Source organism: Aotus nancymaae, unplaced genomic scaffold (assembly GCF_030222135.1).
Source record: "Aotus nancymaae isolate 86718 unplaced genomic scaffold, 86718_ANA_hifiasm-v0.15.2.pri h1tg000002l, whole genome shotgun sequence".
Classification (NCBI taxonomy): Eukaryota; Metazoa; Chordata; class Mammalia; order Primates; family Aotidae; genus Aotus; species Aotus nancymaae.
Genome location: NW_026988413.1, coordinates 39,506,846 through 39,527,483, shown reverse-complemented (window position 1 = coordinate 39,527,483; position 20,638 = coordinate 39,506,846). Strand labels below are relative to the sequence as shown.

The following is a 20,638-nucleotide window of genomic DNA, read 5'->3' as shown; positions in this document are numbered from 1 at the left end:
ATAACTTTGTAACTTCATTCCAGTCTCTGATTACTTGTTTTTTGCAGCCAATCAAATGTTTGCACAGGAGTGTTACCTTTGTAACTTCATTTCAGTTTCTGGTTGGCTGCTTTCTGCAACCAATCAGACTGACTGTGGGCTACCTTCATTTACATGAGGTGAGCATGAAGTGGCCTCTGGGAAACTTCTAGGGGGTACTTGGACCCAAGAAGATTCTGTATCCAGACCCTTGAGCCACTGCTCCGCCCGCTCCCACATGTGGAGCGTACTTGCGTTTTCAATAAATCCCTGTTTTCTTTCTTTTGTCGCTTTGCAGGGTGTTTTGTCCAATTCTTTGTTGAAAACACTAAGAACTTGGACAACTTGCAGTTACAACCCTCTACCAGTGACAGTGTTGTTTTATTTTACTGAGACTTCATTTATCAGTGTTAGAAACAAAAATCATTTGGTCATATGCTGCCATAAATAACTATAAAGTATGTGTGTGCCAATTTCACTTATCCTGGCCTGGATCTCACCGTAGTAGATCAAAAGTGAGGAAGAAACAGTCGCTGAGAGAAGCTGGAATCAGTAAAAACGTAAGAGTAATTCCATCCATAATGTCTGCCATAATGGGCCCTATATGTGAAAAGTTAAAGGAGCTTATTTAATTATGGAGGAAACTATTATGCAAGCAAAACAAAATTTATAATAAAATATTTTTTATGCTCAGAATTCTAAAAATAGCTGTAGACTGGAAAACCTGCAATTGCCTCATTACCATCTAATACACAGGAAGTCTAATACATAGAAACAGTCTTGAAAATTTCAGTTGAGAAAACATTTTGTAATAAACTAAACAGATTTTATTCAGCACAGGCAAAACAAAAACAACAAAACAAAAAAATGTTTCAAATGGACTTTTTGCTAAAGGTGGCCAGTTCACAGTCAGCCACAATTACCCCAGAGAATTGTTTATATTAAAAGGCTGAGAATAGTTTGACTTGTAATCACCTGGAGGATATTCAGCTTGTCAAGATTACTATGGAAAATCCCTGTGTTGCTTCAAAGAGACAGAACAAAGCTAAATAGCATCTGCCACCCAAATCTTGCTGAATAGAGTGATTTATCTGCAGGCCAGCTAGCTGGCGACACGAGCGCACCTCCTCCCTTTCCTAGCTGTCCCGAGTTTATTCATTCCTTGAGTCTGAATCCTGAGTGTAGGGTTTAAGACGTCGGGCCCCAGAATACATCACTGCAATTGAATTTTGGCTCCGCCTTAAGGTAAACTACGCAGCTGTTTTGAGCCTCAGTTTCCCCGCTTATGGAAAGAGGATCGTAGTGGGGATTGTCGCAGGGGTTAAATGAGACTGCACGGAGCGTGGAGCAATGCCCGGCGTGTGGTGAACGCTCAACCTATGCGGGTTTTAACTGCCTGAGGAGTTTCCTTCGGCGCGCCACTTGGCCTTGTCTTTATAAATAATAGCATAATAAATATAAATGGACCCAGAACGCGAGGGGGCAGGGGCCACGTGATCGCTCCACGAAAGCCACTTGTAGGGGCCTTTAGAGAGTTAGCAATAAGGCTGGAGAAGGAAAAGCCGGCACGCCCGCAGCCCGCGCGATTTCCCGCCGCGCCCGCGTCCCTGGCGGGAGGGCTCCGGGGCCGCCCGGGCCGCGGCGGCGGCGGCGGCGGCGGCGGCGGCGGCGGCGGCGGCGCGAGCTGCGCCTCAGGGCCGGTGAATCATCCCGGCAGACACCGAGAGCAGCGGCAGCAGAGAGCAGCGCCGAAACATGGCTGAAGCGGGCACGGGCTTTCTGGAGCAGCTCAAGTCCTGCATAGTTTGGTCTTGGACGTATTTGTGGACCGTGTGGTTCTTCATCGTGCTCTTCCTGGTCTACATCCTGCGGGTGCCTTTGAAAATCAACGACAATTTGAGCACAGGTAAGGCCGGGGAGCCGGGCCCGCAGCGCCCGCCCCTCCCCCGCCTCGGAAAGTTAGTGCAACTCGCGCGGGGCCGCGGCCGGCGGGCACGCGCTCGGGGCCGCGCCAGGGCCCGCGCACCGGACGCCCGCGGCCACCCGCCAGCTACGCGGCGGCTCAGGCGGCGGGGGCAGCAGGCGGCCTTCATGGCCCCGCGGAGGAAGAGCTGCGCCGCTCACAGACCGCGAGGCGGGCGCGGGCCCGTGGCCGCCCTGCAGCGTTGCTGGGGTCAGGAGCCTCAGAAGGGCGGATGTCACGGGCGAGGGAGTTCCCAGGGACACCCCCTCGGGTGTCTGCGTTGGAACTCCGAGGGCTCCACGGAGTTAGACCGAGTCCTCCCTCACGCCCTTCCGGCCATGGGTGCCGAGCGGCCGAAGTGTAGTAGAGAGGCGCCCTCCCGCCTGGCCGCGGAGGCCCGAGGGTGCTCGGCGGCGAAGCCCCCTGACCCGGCCGCGCTGTCCTGGCGGCGCCCTCCGCGGCCCGGAGTTGCGCCTCGCCTGGCTTGGGTCTGCCTCTCTGGTTGGGTAGTTGGGAGAGGGGTTCCCGCAGGCACTCTTAGGGGTGTTTGGATGACGTGGCAGGTCACCAGACGGAAAGTCGAAGGGACCGGAGGGGAGACCGGAGAGCTGGAATTTCTGAGGGTCTCAGTTGCAGTTTTCAGTGATCTCTGCTGGTCTCCCTTCCCTCTGAAGCTACATATGCCAAGCAAGTGCCGCGTGCCTCCCATCCATGGTCGATGGTTAATGCAGGAGGTAATTAGAACAAGATCCTAACCAAATTGCAGCCAGCCCACTGAGTCGTTAAAAAACACCCGCAAAGAAAACACGCCAGCCCTAACGCTCTAGAGAGTTCTAAAACATAAAGTATATTTCGAACTAAGTGTTTCAGTCCTTGAAATGTGGAAATTCCAAGGTAGAGTTTAAAAATTTTTTTTTTAATTTTAATTTCACAGTACTCTGGGAAATTCTTACAGTCCTGAAAATAGATACATACACGTATACACATTGTTAATCTCCATACTCTGGGAGTGCAGGTCTGGAAATGAATTTTCCTCAGGTGTGTAGCTGCATTAAAATGCTTTTTAAAACGCTTGAGATAATGTACACATTTTGTTAGGAAACTTGTTCCTTTCAGATACTAACTTAAGTATCTTGATTACTAACTTGAACTCCTGTTCATGTTTACATTTGTTTCCTGGTATCCTCGGGATGGTGTCCCTGGGAGGTGGATAGAATTCAGCACTGTAGAATTGTCTCACCATTTGAATAGGTGCTGCTCAGCCCTTTGGAGTCTGTCTTCGGAAAGACCATGGCTTTCTGACTTTTCATCTTTTTGGGTGGCTGCTTGTTGCAGTATTGTCTTTGTTTTAGACTAATATGTCTCCAGGATACCTTCTGGTCTCAGAGTTCTATACCTTTAAGAAGTTTGAATTCATGTTGTAATGGACTTATGTATTTGTTGGTAACAGTCAGTCTGTTTTGTGCAGCTGTGACAGGATACCACAGATGGGGTAATTTTTAAAGAACAGATTTTATTTCTTGTAGTTCAGGAGTCAGGGACGTCCAAGATCAAGGGACTGGCATCTGAGGAGGGCCTTCTTGCTGTCATCCCTTGGTGGAGGTGGAAGGGCAAGAGAACATGAGAAAACCAGAGGGGTCCAAATTCACTTTTATAACCTGCTCCCTCAATAACAAAATTAATTCATTCCTGAGGGCAGAGCCCTCATGACCTAATTACCACTCAGAGGTCCCACCTTTCAACACTTTTGCACTTGGGATTAAATTTTGAACACTTGAGTTTTAAAAAATACTAATGTTTCTCATTATTACACATTTAAAACTTTTATTTCATAATATACATTTTTATATCACATTTTCATCAGTTAGGTTAAATAATTATCCATGTATATGTGCAAGCGTCACATACCAGTGCTCTGGACAGATCAGGCAAGAAGCAAAATACCTGCTGGGAAAATCTGTAGTTGTTAAGGAAGGACATTGGTAGGTCTTCTCCTAGCAACTTTAAATCTAGCATTTCTTAATGCCTTTGTTAATTTGTGTAGGGGCAGTTCTAAGAGATAGAGAAAATATGAAGGTGAATGTGCCATCCAGGCTGTACCTTGTTAGACATGTGGTAGAAGGAGCCTAAGGCTCTTTTCCTGGTGATGCTGGACTTTTCAGTGTGGTTTCATAATCGGTTTAGTCATAAAGGAAGATAAAAGGGAAAGCACACAGAGAGCACTCACCTCTCTGCTGTATTTAGGAGAATGTAGCAGGATTTGGGGTGGGAGGAGGACTTTGGCATTAATTTTAAGACGTGAAATTACAGCTGCAAACCATCCCAGAACACTTCAGGCTTTTCAAAAGACAGTGGCAGACATTGGAGGCCTATTTTCTTCCCTTTTAAGTAACAGTGAGAAGTTATAGTAGGAAAATTGCCAAAAGGTTGTTGTCAACTTAATTCCCTCCTTTCCTTGCCAGTTCCCCTCCCCTTTGGGAAAAAGTTTATGTACTGAAGTTATTGTCAAGGAAGGCCTAAAGAAGTCATTAGCCAGCACCCCCAAGAAGGGAGGCAGGAGCTAGCCTGGTCTAACTTGTCTTTCAGGGAAGTCTAAAACAGTTCGAATGGGACTAATTTTGCTGTTCTTAAGCCCTGTAGTGCCTACTCTCTGTGATGAAGGCAAGTATGTTCCTGGAGAGGTCACTGACTCTGGAGCTACTTTGAGGGAGTTACAGATGGCACAGGCCTCCCTTCTCAAGGAAGCCCAGGACACCATCACAATCAGGCAGCCAGGAGCCAGGGTTTCCATAGGCCCAGCTCTGCACCTGTAGGGGGATGGAATCTGGTAAAAGTGTTCTGGAGTCATTCTTGGATATCTGCTTGGTGTGTTCTCAATATCTTGACCATCTGTGACAATTTTTTTTTTTTGAGATGGAGTCTCGCTCTGTCACCAGGCTGGAGTGCAGTGGTGCAATCTCAGCTCTGCCTCCATGGTTCTAGCCATTCTCCTGCCTCAGTCTCCTGAGTAGCTGGGACTACAGGTGCACGCCGTTATACCACTACACCCGGCTAATTTTTTGTATTTTAGTAGAGATGGGGTTTCACTGTGTTGCCCAGGATGGTCTCGAACTCCTGACCTCAGGCAACACACCCTCCTAGCCTCCCAAAGTGCTAGGATTACAGACGTGAGCCACTGCACCTGGCCATCTGTGACAGTTTTAATCCTCATTTGATCATATTTTATGGTGAATGAGGTTAACTCGATTTGTTTTTTTAATTTCTTAAATGCCTCCTAATGTACTGTAACAGGTGCTATGATAAGAAAGATGTGTGAGTCTGTAAAACCCAGGGTAAATAAGGAGTTTACAACATGAATACAACTTCCCATATGCAAGGTGGGGCTGGGCAAGGCTGTGAGAGCTTCCCTTGAATTAAGCCTGAGAGGATGAGGAGAATTCCATGATCGAGGACTCGGAGGTGGACCTCCCAAACAAAGGCACAAAGCTGTGAAAGTGCAGGTCAGATTCAGAGAACTGCGAATCATGGAATTTAATCTAAAACAATAAAAAGGACTTCGATGAACAACCATGCCATTTTTAGCTCTTATGTCGTATGTAGATTTCCAAGTAAAAATGCTTTGAATGCTGTTTTTTTTTACTATTACAATAGAAATATGTATTTGGAGATTGTGTGTTCTTTATTTTATTTTATTTATTTTTATTGCATTTTAGGTTTTGGGGTACAGGTGAAGAACACACAAGATTGTTGCACAGGTGCATACGTGGCAGTGTGATTTTACTGCCTTCCTCCCCTTCACCTGTATCTGGCATTTCTCCCCATGCTATCCCTCCCCAACTCCCCACCCCCTGCTGTCCCTCCCCTATTTCCCCCTAACAGACCCCAGTGTGTAGTGCTCCCCTCCTTGTGTCCATGTGTTCTCATTGTTCAACACCCGCCTATGAGTGAGAACATGCGGTGTTTGATTTTGTGTTCTTGTGTCAGTTTGCTGAGAATGATGGTTTCCAGGTTCATCCATGTCCCTACAAAGGACGCAAACTCATTGTTTTTGATGGCTGCATTATTCCATGGTGTATATGTGCCACGTTTTCTCTGTCCAGTCTATCATCGATGGGCATTTGAGTTGGTTCCAGGTCTTTGCTATCATAAACTGTGCTGCAATGAACATTCGTGTGTGCATGTGTCCTTATGGTAGAATGATTTATAATCCTTTGGATAGATACCCAGTAATGGGATTGCTGGGTCAAATGGAATTTCTATTTATTTCTAGGTCCTTGAGTAATCGCCACACTGTCTTCCACAATGGTTGAACTAATTTACACTCCCACCAACAGTGTAAAAGTGTTCCTATTTCTCCACGTCCTCTCTAGCATCTGTCGTCTCCAGATTTTTTAATGATCGCCATTCTAACTGGCGTGAGATGGTATCTCAATGTAGTTTTGATTTGCATTTCTCTAATGACCAGTGATGATGAACGTTTTTTTCATGTTTGTTGGCCTCATGTATGTCTTCTTTTGTAAAGTGTCTGTCCATATCCTTTGCCCACTTTTGAATGGGCTTGTTTTTTTTCTTGTAAATCTGTTTTAGTTCTTTGTAAATTTTGGATATCAGCCCTTTGTCAGATGGGTAAACTGCAAAAATTTTTTCCCATTCTGTTGGTTGCCGATTCACTCTAATGACTGTTTCGTTTGCCGTGCAGAAGCTGTGGAGTTTGATTAGGTCCCATTTGTCTATTTTGGCTTTTGTTGCCAATGCTTTTGGTGTTTTGGTTGTGAAGTCCTTGCCTATGCCTATTTCCTGAATGGTTTTGCGTAGATTTTCTTCTAGGGTTTTTATGGTGTTAGGTCTTATGTTTAAGTCTTTAATCCATCTGGAGTTAATTTTAGTGTAAGGTGTCAGGAAGGGGTCCAGTTTCTGCTTTCTGCACATGGCTAGCCAGTTTTCCCAACACCATTTATTAAACAGGGAATCCTTTACCCATTGCTTGTTTTTGTCAGGTTTGTCAAAGATCGGATGGTTGTAGATACGTGTGTTGCCTCTGAGGCCTCTGTTCTGTTCCATTGGTCTATATCTCTGTTTTGGTACCAATACCATGCTGTTTTGATTACTGTAGCCTTGTAGTATAGTTTGAAGTCTGGTAGTGTGATGCCTCCTGCTTTGTTCTTTTTGCCTAGCTTTGACTTGGCTATGTGGGCTCTCTTTTGGTTCCATATGAAGTTTAAGGTGGTTTTTTCCAGTTCTGTGAAGAAGGTCGAATGCTGTTTTTAAGGTGTACTACTTCCCCATTCCCACCAGCTTGGCTTGTGTGATCTTCATTGCGTTGATGCAGTACCATTTAGGGTAGGGATGTAGTTGAAAGAATTCCACAATATTCTATTAAACCATACAGAGAAACCTTTGCATAGGCAACCACATCTTCTAATGAAAAATGAATTTTAAAAAAGAAAAGGGAGAAAACAAATGTAATAGGAATAATACATAGTGGTTAGCTTTGATAATAGTTTTTTTCTGATTGTTTGTTTTTTAAGAGTCTTAGTATGTTACCTAGTTTGGACTTGAACTCCTGGGCTTAAGTGATCCTCCCACCTCAGCCTCCCTAGTAGCTAGTATTACAGATATGTGCCACCATGCCTAGCTGCTGATAACAGATTTTTGAGACTCTGCCCTTGATTTTGACAGAAGAGTGTTAAAATAGTTTTATGATTTACTGAAAATAGAATGCACTTTTAACAAGATTTTAAAAAGACCCCCAATTATATTACTTGTCAATTTTCAAGTGAATTAATATCATAAAGCAATACTTTTCCAAAAGGGCAGAAAATTAGTTGTATATTGGAGCAGTCATGCAGGATATTATTAAAATAGATGAGTCTTAAAAAATAGCACCATAACTTATAGAGTGGTGTTGATGGCACTTTCTCATCTACCCTTTGTTATAAAGTTTTTACTGCTGAATTTAAACACCTCACAAGATATATACCTTTTCCTAAAATGGGCAACTTTGCCACTTTTACAAAAAGCAGTGTAAGTGATTTTCCAATTCTTTTTCTATTTGCTGAAAAGCAAGTTTTCAAAGATCTTTGAAATGGATTTTGTTCCTTTTGGAAAACAAATGTAATCTAATAGCCTGACCTAGGCTTAATGTTATTTATTTACTTATTTTGGAGACAAGGTTTCACTCTGTCACCCAGGCTGGAGTGCAGTGGTGCAATCACAGCTCATTGCAGCCTCAACTTCCAGGCTCAAGCAATCCTCCCGTGTCAGCCTGCCACCTCAGTATTAGTAGCTGAGACTACAGGTGCATACAATGCATGGATCAGAGTCTTGCTGTGTCGCTAGGCGCCAGGCTAGAATGCAGTGGCACGATCTTGGCTCACTGCAACCTCCGCCTCCCCGGTTCAAGCAGTTCTACCGCCTCAGCCTCCCGAGTAGCTGGGACTACAGGCATGCGCCACCACGCCCAGCTAATTTTTGTATTTTTTAGTAGAGAGGGGGTTTCACCATGTTGGCCAGGATGGTTTCGATCTCTTGACCTTGTGATCCGCCCGTCTCAGCCTCTCAAAGTGCTGGGATTACAGGTGTGAGCCACCGTGCCTGGCCAAGTTATTTAGAAATCTTTTTGTGTTAAGCTGATAAATGCAGATGTAAAACTTTTATATTGTTGACATGATATATAACTTAGGGTGCGGCTCAGTTTTGGCATTTTTTCATGTTGAGAATTTTTGTTCTAAATTTACTTTTTTGATTTTACTTTACTTAAAATTTACTTAAAATTGGATTTCCCTTCTAGAGGGTCTGGTTGCAGTTTACGTAGGTCAGTTTTGTCCCTGTTGTGCCTGTTGGCTAAAATGTTCTCCCCTATCTGTAAATCCCACCCATCCATCAAGGACCAGCTGGCATGCTGCCTTCTGATCCTTTCAGCTACAGAAAAGACAGGCGTACCTTGGAGATACTGTGAGTTTGGTTCGAGACCACCGCAATAAAGTGAGTCCTATGAAATTTTTGGTTTCCCAGTGCATATAAAAGTTATAGTTACACTATACTGCATTCTATTAAGAGTGCAATCACATTATATCTAAAAGACCATGCACATATCTTAATTTAAAATTACTTTATTGCTAAAAAAAAAATGCTATCTGAGCCTCAGTAAGTCATAATCTTTTCTCTGGTAGAGAGTCTTGCCTTGATGTTTATGGCTGCTGACCGATCAGGGTGGTGGTTGCTAAAGGTTGGTATAACTGTGGCAATTTCTTCAAATAAGACAACCATAAAGTTTTCCACATGGATTGGCTTTCCTTTCCAGAGAAAGATTTCTCGGTAACATGTGACGCGTCTAATAGAATTTTACCCACAATAGAACTTCTTTCAGAATTGGAGTCAGTTTTATCACCCTGCCATTGCTTTATCAATGATGTTTATGTAATATTCTGAATCGTTTGTTGTTGTAATTTCAACAATGTGCACAGCATCTTCACCAGGAATAGATTCTATCTCAAAACTCTTTGCTCATCAGCAGGAAACAGTTCTTTGTCCATTCAAATTTTACAGGGAATTATAACAATTCAGTCACATCTTAAAGCTTCACTTCTGATTCTGGTTATTTTGCTGTTTATGCTGTGCCTGCAGTTACTTTACCTTACATGAATTATGGTATATGTGTGTAATATATGTGGATCAGTGTTTATGTATATATGCATCTTTTTTTGTATATGTATGTTTTATCACTTCTTCTAGACTCTAGTTCTTCATCTTCTAGTGTAATTCCTTGTACAAGGTAGGTCCTTATTATTTACTGGATGATCGAATCTCCAAGTTATAGTGTATTAGTGAGCTAGGATGGGAACAATACAGTTGATCAAACCCATTACAGAGTATGTGTCCCACCTAAGTTTGCAGCTTTAGATTGTGGTCAGAGGCTATTACAAAATCTTGTATTCTATGATGGGTCATATGCATCTAAAGCATGGTGGTTCAGTTTATGAATGTATAAAAGGACAATTTTTTGATTAATGGCAGCTTTGAGTTTAGAACATATCCCAGACATCTTAGTTGCCCTTAGTTATTTTTGGAGATATTTTTCTCAGCCATTAATAAAGCAATCCAAATGATGCATTGTTTTCTGACCTTGAGTTTTTGTACCTGTAAAATAATAGCTTTACATTCATTAGGTTTCCTTCTAGCTATGGGATTCTCTGTCTTAGGATGAATTTCAGTGAGTGCAAAGTGTAGCACCAAGAAAAGTCATGGACTTAATGAGTATACATATATTTTTACAGTTTGGACTCTTAATTATTGGTGAATACAAGTCCAAATTTCATGTGACTCCCTTCAGTGGCTTCCATTGCACTGAAAGTAAAATCTAAATATATTACCTTCCTTTACAAAGTCTGATGATATGGCTCTTTCCTACCCCTCGAATCTGAACTTCCACCTCTCTTTTTCTAGATCACCACCCTCCAGATATGCTGGGATTCTTTTTTTTCTTTTTTAGACGGAGTCTTGCTCTGTCACCTAGGCTAGAGAGCAGAGAAGAGATCTCAGCTGACTGCAACCTCCACCTCCTGGGTTCAAGCGATTCTCCTGCATCACCTTCCCAAGTAGATGGGATTACAGGTGCATGCCATCATGCCTGGCTAATTTTTGTATTTTTAGTAGCGACAGGGTTGGCTATCTTGCCCAGGCTGGTCGCAAACTTCTGGCCTCTGGTCATCTGCCCCCCTTGACCTCTCAAAGTGCTGGAATTATAGGTGTGAGCCACTGTGCCCGGCCTGGGATTCTTTTTCTTTCTTTCTTTTTTTTTTCGTTTTTTTTTTTTTTAGATGGAGTCTCGCTCTGTCACCAGGCTGGAGTGCAGTGGTGCAATCCTGGCTCACTGCAACCTCTGCTTCCTGGGTTGAAGCAATTCTCCTGCCTCAGCCTCCCGAGTAGCTGGTATTACAGTGGGGCACCACCACGGGTCAGCTACTTTTTTTTTTCAGTAGAGATGGGGTTTCACCATGTTGGCCAGGACGGTCTCCATCTCTTGACCTCGTGATCCACCTGCCTCGGCCTCCCACAGTTCTGGGATTACAGGCGTGAGCCACCGTGCCCGGCCTGAGATTCTTTCTTATTTATAAACATGCCTAGCTTCTTCCTGCCTCTGGCTTTTGCATAAGCTGTTCTCTCCACCTGGAATGCTTTTCTAATTGATTTTTGAATGGTAGTCTTCTTGCCATTCACATCTCGGCTTAAATTCACTTCTTTTGAGAGATTTTCTTGGATGCCTCAATCCAAAATGATCATCCAGCCACTATAATCTCACTAGATTTGAATTCTCTGCATTGTACTTAGCACTGTTTAATGTAATACTTGTTTTTAAATCAGTGTATTGCATTGTCTCACATGTGACTGTAAGTTCCATGAGAGTAGGGATCTCATTTGTCTTGTCTGTCTTACTGTATATCCCCAGGTTCTAGAACAGTAAATGTATAGGCCTAACATGTACTCAGAATGTGTTTGTTGAATGAATAAAAAACTATGTCAGTTGTGGTGACTTATTAGTAAGATTGTGTTAGACAATGACTTAGGACGCCACCTGTAGTTATTTCTGAGGATGGGGATTGTGTTTACTTTCGCTAGTTTATCCTAAAATGTTTACTATTCCAAAATATTGATACATTTTAATCATCCTTTGGAGGTAGAATTGAGGGAGGCCATCCTTTTTGTAAGTTTTTTTTTTTTTTTTTCTTTTTTAGAGATGAAGTCTTACTCTGTCACCCAGGTTGGAGTGCAGTGGCACAATCATGTCTCACTGTAGCCTCAAACTCTTGGGATCAAAGGATCCTCCTGCTTCAGCCTCCTGAGTAGCTATGGTGGCATGTGCCACCATACCTGGCTAATTAAAAATTTTTTTGTTGTAGAGATGGGGTTTCCCTATGTTGCTCAGGTTGATCTTGAACTCCAGTACTCCTATGATTCTCTTGGCCCAGCCTCTCAAAGTACTGGGATTACAGTTGTGAGTCACTGTACCCAGTCTGTAAAGTAAATTTCATATAAAGAATGTTAAGAGTCAAAAATTGATGAATTGGAGAGCCCATTTTTTGTAACAGAAACTTGTATTTCAAACATAGACATATATAGAGTTAAGTGCCTCATATTATCTGTGTGGTTGGAGTTCAGGGTTCTACCAACATGGAAAAAATTGTTGTCTGTGAACAATGATACAGTATTGAAAGAAAGATTTGGTTGGGAAATTCTGTAGAATAATATTAGCAGGCAAAATGAAACTTAACAGACAGAATTGAAACTTGAAGTGATTAGACATACTTCAGCACAATTTTATGTGTTTGCAGACTCTTCCCTGTAACTATAGAAACCATTTCTGTTGAAAATTGTTTTAGCATTATGGAAATTTGCTTTATAACCAGTTTTACTGGAGTTTTTGTTTTTCCACAAAATACAATATATCTACTGAGAGAAATAAATACCAGATGTGATGATGTGAAAGGACCATTAGATTTAGAATCAGAAGATCTGAGTTCAAATTAATTTTCCATGAATTGAGTAACTTTGGACAAATTACTTTGTAAGCCTTTCTTCGTTTACAAGATGAGGACAGTAATCTCTATTTCATAGGTTTATTTTGAAGTTGAAATAAGATAGCATTTAGTATTGAGCCCTGAGCATAATACATCAGTAATATTAGAAACCATATTTGTATGCCTGGATCTCCTAGTCCATTTTAGTGACTCTAAACTATGTCCATTCATTGGTTAGTTCACTTACTAGTTACTTTATTCATTCATTTGGAGAGGCAGGTGCCTGTAAAATTAAAGCTGTATTATTTCTGTCAGTTATTATTTGAACACACATTCTCATGTCAGTTATATTCCTCCAAGTTTTTGCACTTGTTTTTTGTGTTGAACAGTTAGCATCCTGTAGAATACTGTTTTGTTCACTAATGCCCCCAGGTGTGTTTCTCTCCCTTTGAACAAGGACCATGCATGCTAGAAGTCATACTTTAAAATAAGTTTGAGTATAAATCTATTGATTTGAACTAGAAAGGCATGAGAAATAAGTTGTATTTTTTTGAGATGGAGTCTTGCTCTGTCGTCTAGGCTGGAGTGCAGTGGTACGATCTCGGCTCACTGCACCCTCTGCCTCCTGGGTTCAAGAGATTCTCCTGACTCAGCCTCCTGAGTAGCTGGGACTACAGGCATGTGCCACCACACCCGGCTAATTTTTAAAATTTTTTAGTAGATACGAGGTTTCACCATGTTAGCCAGGATGGTCTTGATCTCCTGGCCTTGTGATTCGCCCGCTTCAGCCTCCCAAAGTGCTGGGATTACAGGTGTGAGGCACTGCACCTGGCTTTTTTTTTTTTCTTCTTTTCAAATATTGAGATGATCTCATTCTGCTGCCCAGGCTAGAGTGCAGTGGCATAATCTTGGCTCACTGCAGCCTTGACCTCCTGGGCTCAAGTGATCCTTCCACCTTAGCCTCCCAAGTAGCTGGGACTACAGGTGTGTGCTGCCACATCCAGCTAATTTTGTAAAGATGGGGTTTTGCCTTGTTGCTCAGAGTGGCCTTGAACTTCTGAGCACAAGTGATCTGCCAGCCTCTGCCTCTTAAAGTACTGGAATTACAGGCATGAGCCACCACACCAGGCTGAGAAATAACTTTTATTGAGTTCTTATAGGAGTTGGGCAGTGTGCTGCCTGCTTTACCATCATTGGTTGTTAGGCTCCATGGGCTTGTTCACAAAAGTCTGTCTATATCCCATAATATATCTGAAGCTCTCTTTGTATATGTGGAATGAAAATTGTTCAAAACAAAATGAGTACTGTTTTCATACTAGTTGTCCTATTAAATAATACAAGTGAACACATTTAAAAATGCATTTTGTTGGGAAAGCAGCTTACCCTATGAATGAAAATGAGAACTTGGTGGAGATTTTTGGAGTACTTCTGGAAGGGATTATTTCCTTAGTATACTCAGAAGAGCTTGAGAGTGATGATTGTGACTTTTTCATCTTTGTATTTCCATCATGTAGTTATTGCTGGTGGTGATGACACATAACAAGATCAATGCATGAATTACTTTGGGTGTTTTTAAGACTTTCCATGATGGATGGCACTGGTGGTCTTTTTAAAAAAAATTTCACTTCTTCACCTAATATTTTTCTTTTTTTTGACATGGAGTCTTATTCTGTTGCCCAGGCTGGAGTGCAGTGGCATGATCTTGGCTCATTGCAACCTCCACCTCTCACCTTAGCCTCCCGAGTAGCTGGACTATAGGCCTCTGCTACCGCACCTGGTTAATTTTTGTATTTTTTAGTAGAGACAGGGTTTTACCATGTTGGTCAGGCTGGTCTTGAACTCCTGACCTCAGGCAATCCACCTGCCTCAGCCTCCCAAAGTGCTGGGATTACAGGTGTGAGCCACTGTGCCTGGCCCACCTAATATTTTTCTTTCTCTTTTTGCAAATATTCAGCTCTCAAGACTGGGCTTATTATTTGGCTTTATACTGGAAATTCAGAGAGAGAGAGAAGGATTCTCCTGAGGTATGTGATGCAGGAGTCCAAAGACAAGGGAGGGAAAAGAATATTGCTCTATATTCAGAGATGGTTGGTTGAGGTGGAACTGATGGAGAAATTCAGAGCAGGAGACATAAGAAGAAAGGATAGTGTGGTGTAAACATGACTGTCTAGATGTGGGGCTGGAATGGTATTGATAGAGTGCAACTGTACAAATACCACAACTTAAAGAGTGTTTACATATCTTAAATAACCCATAGTAGTCACATGCCTGGGCATTCTCATTTTTTTCTGATTTTTTAAACATTTAACTTTTAAGTTCAGGGGTACATGGCCAGGTTTTGTTATATAGGTAAATTTGTGTCATGGGAGTTTGTGGTACAGATTATTTTGTCACCCAAGTATTAAGCCTAGTTCTCATTAGTTATTTTTCCTGATTCTCTCCCTCCCACTTTCTGCCTTCCACTTTCCACCCTCTGGTAGGCGCCAGTGTGTTTTGTTCCCCTCTGTGTATCCAGATATTCTCATATTTTAGCTCCCATTTATAGGTGAGAATATGCAGTGTTTGGTTTTCTGTTCCTGCCTTATGTTGCTAAGGATAATGACCTTCAGCTCCATCCATGTAGAGGATATGATCTGCAGAGGATATGATCTCATTATTTTTTATAGCTGCATAGTGTTCTATGATGTATACGTACTACATTTTTTTGATTCGGTCATTGATGGGCATTTAGCTTGATTCCATGTTTTTGCTATCGTCAATAGTGCTGCAATGAACATACACGTGGAAATTTTGAAAAACTGTTTCAAAATTCATATGGAACCATAAAAGAGCCCAAATAGCTAAGGCAATCCTAAGCAAAAAGAACAAAGCTGGAGGCATCATGCTACTCACTACTCGACTTCAAACTATACTACAGGGCTACAGTAACCAAAACAGCATGATACTGGTACAAAAACAGACACATAGACCAATGGCACAGAATAGAGAATCCAGTGTCTTTGTAATAGAATGATTTGTATTCCTTTGGGTATATACCCAGTAATATACCCAAATATTGGGATAGCTGGGTCAAATGGTATTTCTGTTTTACATATTTGAGGAATTGCCACACTGTCTTCCACAGTGGTTGAACTAATTTACACTCCCACTAACAGTGTAGAAGTGTCCTTTTTCTATGCAATACCTCTCAGCATCTGTTTTTTTTTTTTTTTACTTTTTAACAATAGCCATTCTGATTGGTGTGGGATGGTATCTCATTGTGGTTTTGAGTTTTTCTTTATTTGATTGTTGGCCACATGTATGTCTTTTTTGAAAAGTGTCTGTTCATGTCCTTTGCCCACTTTTTAATAGGGTTGTTTGTTTTTTTCTTGCACATTTGTTTAAATTCTTTAATGATGCTGTATATTAGACCTTTATCAGATGCATGTTTTCCAAAAATTTTCTTCTTTCTGTAGGTTTTCTGTTCACTCTGTTATTAGTTTCTGTTGCTGTGTAGAAGCTCTTTAGTTTAGATTTTATTTGTCAATTTTTGCTTTTATTGCAATTGCTTTTGGTATCTTCATCATTAAATCTTTGCCCATTCTCAGGTCCTGAATGGTATTGCATAGATTATCTTTCAGAGTTTTTATAGTTTTGGGTTTTACATTTAAGTTTCTAATCCATCTCGAGTTAACTTGTATATGCTATAAAGAAGAGGTCCGTCCACTTTCAGTCTTTTGCATATGGCTAGCCAGCTATCCCAGCACCATTTATTGAATAGGCAATCCTTCTCTCATTGCTTGTTTTTGTCAGATTTGTCGAAGATAAGATAGTTGTAGATGTACGGCATTATTTCTGGGTTCTCTGTTCTGTTCCATTGGTCTATGTGTCTGTTTTTGTACCAGTATCATGCTGTTTTGGTAACTGTAGCCCTGTAGTATAGTTTGAAGTCGAGTAGTGAGTAGCACGATGCCTCCAGCTTTGTTCTTTTTGCTTAGGATTGCCTTAGCTATTTGGGCTCTTTTATGGTTCCATATGAATTTTGAAACAGTTTTTTCTTGTTCTGTGATGAATGTCAATGGTAGTTTAATAGGAATAGCATTGAATCTATAAATTGCTTTAGGCAGTATTAGGCAGTATGGCCATTTTAATGATATTGACTCTTCCTATCCATGAGCATGAAATGTTTTTCCATTTGTTTGTGTCATCTCTGATTTCTTTGAGCAGTGTTTTGTAGTTCTCCATGTAACGATCTTTCACCTCCGTGGTTAGCTGTATTCCTATGTTTTTGTTTGTGTGTGTGTGTATGTTGGGGGGCAAATGTGAATAGGTTTGCATTCTTGATTTGGCTCTTGGCCTGACTGTTGTTGGTGTATAGGAATGTTAGTGATTTTTACACACTGATTTTATATCCTGAGACATTGCTAAAGTTATTTATCAGCTTAAGAGCTTTTGGGCTGAGACTATGGGATTTTCTTTCTTTTTTTTTTTTTTAATTTTACTTTAAGTTCTGGGATACATGTGCAGAATGTGTGGGTTTGTTATATAGGTGTACGTGTGCCATAGTGGTTTGCTGCACCTGTCAACCCATCATCTAGGTTTTAAGCCCTGCATGCATTAGCTGTTTGTCCTAATGCTCTCCCTCCTCTCAGCTCCCCCAACCCTCTGACTGGCCCTGGTGTATGTTGTTCCTCTCTCTATGTCCATTTGTTTTCATTGTTCAAATCTCACTTATGAGTGAGAACATGCATTGTTTGGTTTTCTGTTCCTGTGTTAGTTTGCTGAGGATGATGGCTTACATCTTCATCCATGTCCCTGTAAAGGACATAATCTCATTATCTCATTCCTTTATATGGCTTCACAATATTCTCTGGTGACTATGTACCACATTTGCTTTATCCAGTCTATCATTGATGGGCATTTGGGTTGGTTCCATGTCTCTGCTATTGTAAATAGTGCTGCAATAAACATATGTGTGCATATATCTTTATAGTAGAATGATTTATATTTCTTCGGGTATATACCCAATAATGGGATTGCTGGGTCAAATGGTATTATTTCTGGTTCTAGATCCTTGAGGAATTGCCACACTGTATTCCACAATGGTTGAACTAATTTACATTCCCACCAAGAGTGTAAAAGCGTTGCTGTTGCTCCATAGCTTCACCAGCATCTATTGTTTCTTGACTTTTTAATAATTGCCATTCTCAGTGGTGTGAGATGGTATCTCATTGTGGTTTTGATTTGCATTTCTGTAATGATCAGTGATGTTGAGCTTTTCTTCATATGATTGTTGGCCACGTGTATGTCTTCTTTTGAAAGTGTCTGTTGATATCCTTTGCCTACTTTTTAATGGTTTTTTTTTTCCTTATAAATTTGTTTAAATTCCTTATAGATTCTGGGTATTAGACCTTTGTCAGATGGATAGATTGCAAAAATTTTCTCCCATTCTGTAGGTTGCTTGTTCACTCTAATGAAAGTTTCTTTTGCTGTGCAGAAGCTCTTTAATTAGATGACTCTAGGGTTTTCTAGATATAAGATCATGTTGTCTGCAAACAGGGATAGTTGACTTCCTCTCTTCCTATTTGGACGCTTGGGCATTCTGTAAATATTTGTGTGTTTGAGATAGTTACTGACTTTGGCCTTCCAGCTTGATGATAGACTTGGTCCCTTGACTAGAATGCAATCTTCATAAGAGATTGTAAAATGAATGAGAAAGTGCTCTGTAGACTGTAAAATACTATTTAAATCCAAGGCATTGTAGTAGGTTGTTTCCTAAGAAGGCTATATTCTACAGGCTTGGTAGAACCTGTAGAATATAGGTTCTATATTCACAGTGAAATAACAGGTTAAACTATATAATAGAATCTTTTTTATCCTGGATATTCTTTCTACAACCTTACCAAGCAAGATAATGAGTTATTGGATTGTTTGAAACCGTGCTACCGACTGTCTGTTTGTTGTAAATGTGGAATAATATCTCCCAACATCATTATTGTATTTAAGATGATCTTGTAAAGATATCTGTAAAGGGCTTTGGATTTTCCAGAAAAGAGAACTTGTAATAAAACTCATTTTTCGTGTTACAGTGGAGCCAGACAGTTGCTGATGTGTTACTATTACCCATCATTTAAAAGTAGCAGACATTCCTGTACTACCTACTGTGCTAAAATAAGCAACTGACAGGCTCAGTTAGTTAGCTGTAGCAGCATTTTATGTTGCTGTGGCTGTGGTGTCACTGTTTAATTGCAGTTACTAAATTCTCTCAGCAAAATAAAGCAACATTTATCTGAGAAAGCATTTTTTCCCCTTCTGAATTTTAGCAAACTCAAAGTGTACTGGTTACACTTATACCTAACTTTGGTTCTTAAGTTGACCTCCACATCTAATAAAAGATTATGGTTAAATATCAGTCTTTCAGAAATTTTGAGCAAGGTTGTAGAGTATTAAAGGACTTTATAGGAATCTCTTAGATCAGTGAGGACGGACTATTTGTTTTATTATTAAAAAAATTAACATTTAAAAACAGCACAAACAGTAGAAACACTCTGAGGTACAAAATAGTCTTTAAAAGGGAGATAGTTTTTACATATATGCAGCTTGTATCTGGGGTTATTGTATAACTTTGATTTAGAGTTTTGTCTTATTTTGGTCAGTTGTTAATACCATTCTGAAGTATTATTTTATTAGCAATACGTAATGGTAGGATGCTTACAGTTCTGTTAAACTTTTCCACTTTCTAGACTTGGTCTTGGGAATAAGAGAATGAAATTTACTTCCCTACAAATTGGGTCTTTTCATTTATTTGATAGACACTGCTTATTGAACATTCCTAATAGAACTAATAAAATAATGCTCTAGGGGTGTTTTGCGATTTGTTACACCCACTCAACTCAATTGATTCTCTTTCTGTGACGTGTTTAGATTTGCATAGTGTTACATAATAAGAACTAGTGTGATCTGGTTTGCACTTTTCCCTGGGGCTTGGGTTTGGGAGCGTGTGTATGTTGTCTGTGTAGACTTCCTATCCTCTATCATTGGTATCTTTTATTTAAAGCAAAATAAAACAAATTATACTTTTCTCATTTCAGGCCCAGAGTTGGCATGATTTGGAGAGAATTTTTGTCTTAGCTTATTTATGTTGCAGAAATATAATATTTGACTGTTTTCATAAGGCATTTTACGGAAAGTATTTTAAATTGTACCCTTACATTTGAAAGATGAAGCATGAGAGGCTAAATTACAACTTTGAAATATTAGAAATTTGCTGCCCAGTTCTTCTTTCCCCAAACTGGAAATTGTATATGCATTATCATTCAATGAAAGGCTGAAAATGTAATCTTAAAAATCTTATAGCAAATATAACCAATTAAAGTTATTACCTAAGATAAAACCTTTTCTTTCTCTTACATTATTTGAACGATCAAATTCTGTTTTCGGAGGGAAAGCACAGAAGTGATGGCAACATAACATCACTTAAGTTAGAGCAAAGATATGCAGACTTAATTTAGGCTATAAAAGTATTCCATGGACACGTGGGGAACATCATACACTAGGGCCTATCGGGAGGGTAGGGAGCAAGGGGAGGAGAGCATTAGGACAAATACCTGATGCGTGAGGGACTTAAAACCTAGAGGACACATTGATGGGTGCAGCAAACCACCATAGCATGTGTATACCTATTTGACAAACCTGCACGTTCTGCACATGTATCCCAGAACTTCAAGTATAATAAAAATTTAAAAAGTATTCCTATAAATGTTTGTTTTTTACACTGTCTTTTTTTTGTTGTTGCTTTTCTATAGAAAATAATGTAATAATTTCTGGTAGCTTTTAAGGGACAGTTAAAGGAACTATGATTCTTGAATGAATCTTTTTAGTTTTAACCATAAGAATAAATGTGATGAAGAAAAGTAATAAGATATTTGAGAAAGATAAGACAAACAACACGTTATTGTTGGGGCTAGAGAGGACCTAAATTAAAGTTTGCATGAAATATGGTCAGCTGCTAAGAGAAAAAAAGATTTACTATTGCTTAGTCTAAAGGGAAAACTTAAATACTATTTATAAGTGCAGTGATTAGCAGGATGGATCTAGCAGGAAAATGTAGTGGTGTAGTGGTGGTCACAGGCAAGAGATTTTCCCCTATCATGTCTTGAAC

General features: G+C 40.5%; 1 protein-coding gene across 6 annotated transcripts in view; it reads left to right on the top strand.

Annotated features, from left to right (window-relative positions):
• Positions 1 to 1,733: 1,733 nt before the first annotated feature.
• ST7 (suppression of tumorigenicity 7) overlaps positions 1,734 to 20,638 on the top strand; it is a 288,286-nt gene continuing 269,381 nt past the window's right edge. For 5 of the 6 annotated variants that reach the window (XM_064374161.1, XM_012456975.2, XM_012456973.2 and 2 more), the window contains exon 1: positions 1,734 to 1,924. Coding sequence is in view for 4 of the 6 variants with exons in the window: in XM_012456975.2 (XP_012312398.2) it covers positions 1,774 to 1,924 (151 nt within the window). In the remaining 2 variants the exon portion in view is untranslated. The remainder of the gene's footprint in view (positions 1,925 to 20,638) is intronic. The other variant, XM_064374133.1, reaches the window with a different exon arrangement.